We start from the raw sequence: 3,656 nt of genomic DNA, 5'->3' as shown, positions 1-3,656 counted from the left end.
GCAGCAGGACCTCCTCTCTACAATAAATCAAAAAATTAGCTGGGTGTGGTGGCGCGTGCCTGTATTTCCTGCTACTTGGAAGGCTGAAGCAAAAGGATCGCCTGAGCCCATCACGAGCAGCCTGCACTGCCCAGGAGTGTAACTCTGCACTCCAGTCTGGGCGACAGAGTGAGACTCTGACTCAGAAAAAAATTATCTATGGAGAGAATATAGAAACATGTACCAACTATTAACAGTGACTATCTTTGAGAAGTGGGACTAGGGTGTGATCATGTGTATATTTCTATCTTAGCAGAGCCATTAGATGATATATTATCTATAATTGTGTATGATTTGAATTTTTTTTTTTTTGAGTCAGCGTCTCACTTTGTTGTCCAGGCTGGAGTGCAGTGGCATGCTCACGGCCATCACAGCCTTGACCTGCTGGGCTCAGGTGATCCTTCTGCCTCAGCCTTCCAAGTAGCTGGAACCACAGGCACACACCTCCACATCCAGCTAATTTTATGTTTTTTTGTAGAGATGAGGTCTCACCATGTTGCTCAGACTGGTCTCAAGCCCCTGAGCTCAGGCAGTCCTCTTGCCTCAGCCTCCCAAAGTGCTGGGATTACTGGCGTGAGACACTGCGCCCAGCCCTCATTGTAGTTTTAATGTTCTCCATGTTAATGACATGGAACATTTTTTCATGTTTGTTGGCCACCTGCATGTCATCTTTTGAGAAGCATCTATTCAGAAAGGGGCTTTTTCTGCTTGATGCTGAAGACCAGGGACCATTCCTCTGTTTGAAGCCTTCCTTATTTTACATGCACTGCCATTGTGTCTGCACGTGCACACCTATGTGCAGTATTTGTTTATATCTTTGCAGCCATTCAGGCACGTGTGTTCAGTTAAGCACCTAACATTGCCTTTGTGGCAGCTTAGACTTCAATGTGGAATTTCAGATGGCTTGACTCAATTGTTTAAACAAATAAAAATTAAGTGAATGCCTTCCATGTGTGAGAAATGAATGAAAGTAAAGTTTTAGAAAGCTTTGTTTACTGAAATATGATGCTGGGAATATCTATTTTTATTTATTTATTTACTTATTTATTTATTTGAGTTGGAATCTCACTGTCGCCCAGGCTGGAGTGCAGTGGCACGCTCACGGCCACCACAGCATCGACCTGCTGGGCTCTGGCGATCCTTTTGCCTCAGCCTTCCAAGCAGCCTGAACTACAGATGTGTGCTACCACATCCTGCTAATTTTTTAAATTTTTATTGTAGAGATGAGGTCTTGCCAAATTGCCTGGGCTGGTCTTGAACCCGCATGCTCAGGTAATCCACTCATCTCGGCCTCCCAAAATGCTGTGATTGCAGGCTGAGTCACTGAGCCTGGCTGATGCTGAGAATATTTAAGACCCTAAGCTTTTATTCTGGAAGGCAACTATGCTCACCATTACATCACCAGTGCCACCACAAGTTCTTATTCTGAATGGGAAGGCAGTGTGTACCTAATTGTTTTTCATTAGTCCCATATTGGCCATAGCAATTGTTCTGGAATAGGAGTGGCTCTGGATGACTTTGATCCAATAGAAATGCTTATTTGGGCCAGGCACAGTGACTCAAGCCTAAAATCCTAGCACTTTGGGAAATCAAGGCAGGAGATTGCTTGAGCCCAGGAGTTTGAGACCAGCCTGAGCAATGTAGCGAGACCTAAAAAAAAAAACCAAAAAAAGACCTATTTGCCCACAGTCTTATAAAGTCTCAGATTGGTTTTTTTTTGTACAGTTCTACCAAAAAGATCCTTCCATATCACTGTTTTATTACTATGTTATTACTGATGTGGACTCCTCCCTTTGCCCCTCCAAAAAAAGTTTTTGATCATCCTTTACTTCTCCAGCTCTCTGTGTCTTTGGAATCACATTCTGTTTCATCTGCAGGTTGCAGACCTGGGATGTGGTGACACTTCACTTATGACGCTGCTGAGAGTCTGTCCGTGCATTGAACTGCTTGTTGGAGTAGATATCAATAAGGATACATTACAGAGGAGAAGGTAATACTTAGTTTCTGCAGTAATTATGCATTTGTCTAAAACTGCTGTGCTCATTAATTACACTTAGAAAGTGTTAATTTTACGCAACTTGTTTTAAAAGATTGGGACCATTTGGGCGTCTCCAGCTCACTGAGCAAGCAGGGTTTGCCTAACACTAATCATACCTGTATTTTGTTTCCACCAACTTGAATTATAGACTCAATTAAGTCATTATAACAATCAAAGCATTGCAGATTCAGTTGCAGATGGCAAAATCACGTCACTTTAATGCCAGACACTGATAATATATAGCAGATGATTTAAAATGTCCCAGAACTCTGGACCAAGGCTTCAGGCCCGCTACTCTGTATTGAACTGTAGTGTTTCTCATGTCTTGTGTATATATGTGAATTAGATTGCAACAGCTTATTTCAAGAATTTATTTTATTTCGATTTAGGGGGTACACGTGTTTTCACTACATGAACATATTGTGTAGTGGTAGGTGTTGCGTCTCAGGTAGCCCGTTCCCCAGATAGTGAACATTGTGTCCTAAGAATGTTTTTCTTCTAAAGAACAAAAATCTGAAAACCACTGACACCCAGCTACTTGGAAGGCTGAGATGGAAGGATTGCCTGAGCCCAGCAGGTTGAGGCTGTGGTGAGCTGTGATCATGCCACTGCATTCCAGCCTGGGCGACAGGGTGAGACCCCGACTCAAAAAAACAAAAACAAGGCCAGGCACGGTGGCTCAAGCCTGTAATCCCAGCATTTTGGGAAGCCAAGGTGAGAGGATTGCCTGAGCCCACGGGTTCAAGACCAGCCTGGGCAACTTGGTGAGATCTCATCTCTACAATAAATCAAAAAATTATTTGGGCATGGTTGCGCGTGCCCATAGTTCCGGCTACTTGGAAGGGTGAGGTGGAAGGATCGCCTGAGCCCAGCAGGTCAAGGCTGTGATGGCTGTGAGCATGCCACTGTATTCCAGCCTGGGCGATAGAGTGAGATTCCAACTCAAAAAACAAGACAAAACAGGACCAAAAAAAAAAAATTCAAAGTCTTGCTCCCATTGTCCGGTAACTTCCCATTGTGAGAGGAAGTTTTGGTATTTCAGGACAAAGAAAACTGGACATATCAGACTTATATCAATGTAGGTAGAAGATTATTATCAGAGTTCTGTAGCTGGTGAGAACTTTTAAAAAATACTGTGTTCAGAATGTTTCTTATTTTTGTAATGGTTATTTTGCAGGCATAAGTTATCTCCCTTCATAGGGCATTATCTGAGTCCCCGGGACCTGGATTTGACTATCACATTATATCATGGCTCTATTGTGGAAAAGGATTCTCGTTTGCTTGGATTTGACTTGATAACATGTATTGAATTGTAAGTTTTAAACTCATTTGTACCATGTAATGGTTCCTTTGAAAAATCTGAAAGAATGAATCTCAGTGATCTTAGTGTTTTAAGTATTTAGGTCTTGGTTATTGTTCATATAAAAACTTGCTCATCAGTTAAGAATTTTTTTACCTCCTTTTTTCAACATTTCATTTAGAAATGTAAAGTACAGGATTGCCTGAGCCTGCAGGTTCGAGACCCGCCTGGGCAACTTGGCGAGACTTCATCTCTACAATAAATAAAAAAATCAGCCGG

At 42.3% G+C, this 3,656-nt stretch overlaps 1 protein-coding gene across 1 annotated transcript in view; it reads left to right on the top strand.

The window, feature by feature from the left end:
* HENMT1 (HEN methyltransferase 1) overlaps positions 1-3,656 on the top strand; it is a 21,316-nt gene that overhangs the window by 8,822 nt on the left and 8,838 nt on the right. Inside the window, exons 3-4 of the mRNA XM_008069666.1 lie at positions 1,917-2,029; positions 3,255-3,389. Coding sequence (XP_008067857.1) covers positions 1,917-2,029; positions 3,255-3,389 — 248 coding nt within the window. The remainder of the gene's footprint in view (positions 1-1,916; positions 2,030-3,254; positions 3,390-3,656) is intronic.

Source organism: Carlito syrichta, unplaced genomic scaffold (genome assembly GCF_000164805.1).
Source record: "Carlito syrichta isolate Samal-C Ts95f unplaced genomic scaffold, Tarsius_syrichta-2.0.1 Scaffold312159, whole genome shotgun sequence".
NCBI lineage: Eukaryota > Metazoa > Chordata > Mammalia > Primates > Tarsiidae > Carlito > Carlito syrichta.
This window is presented reverse-complemented; position numbering and strand designations above follow the sequence as displayed.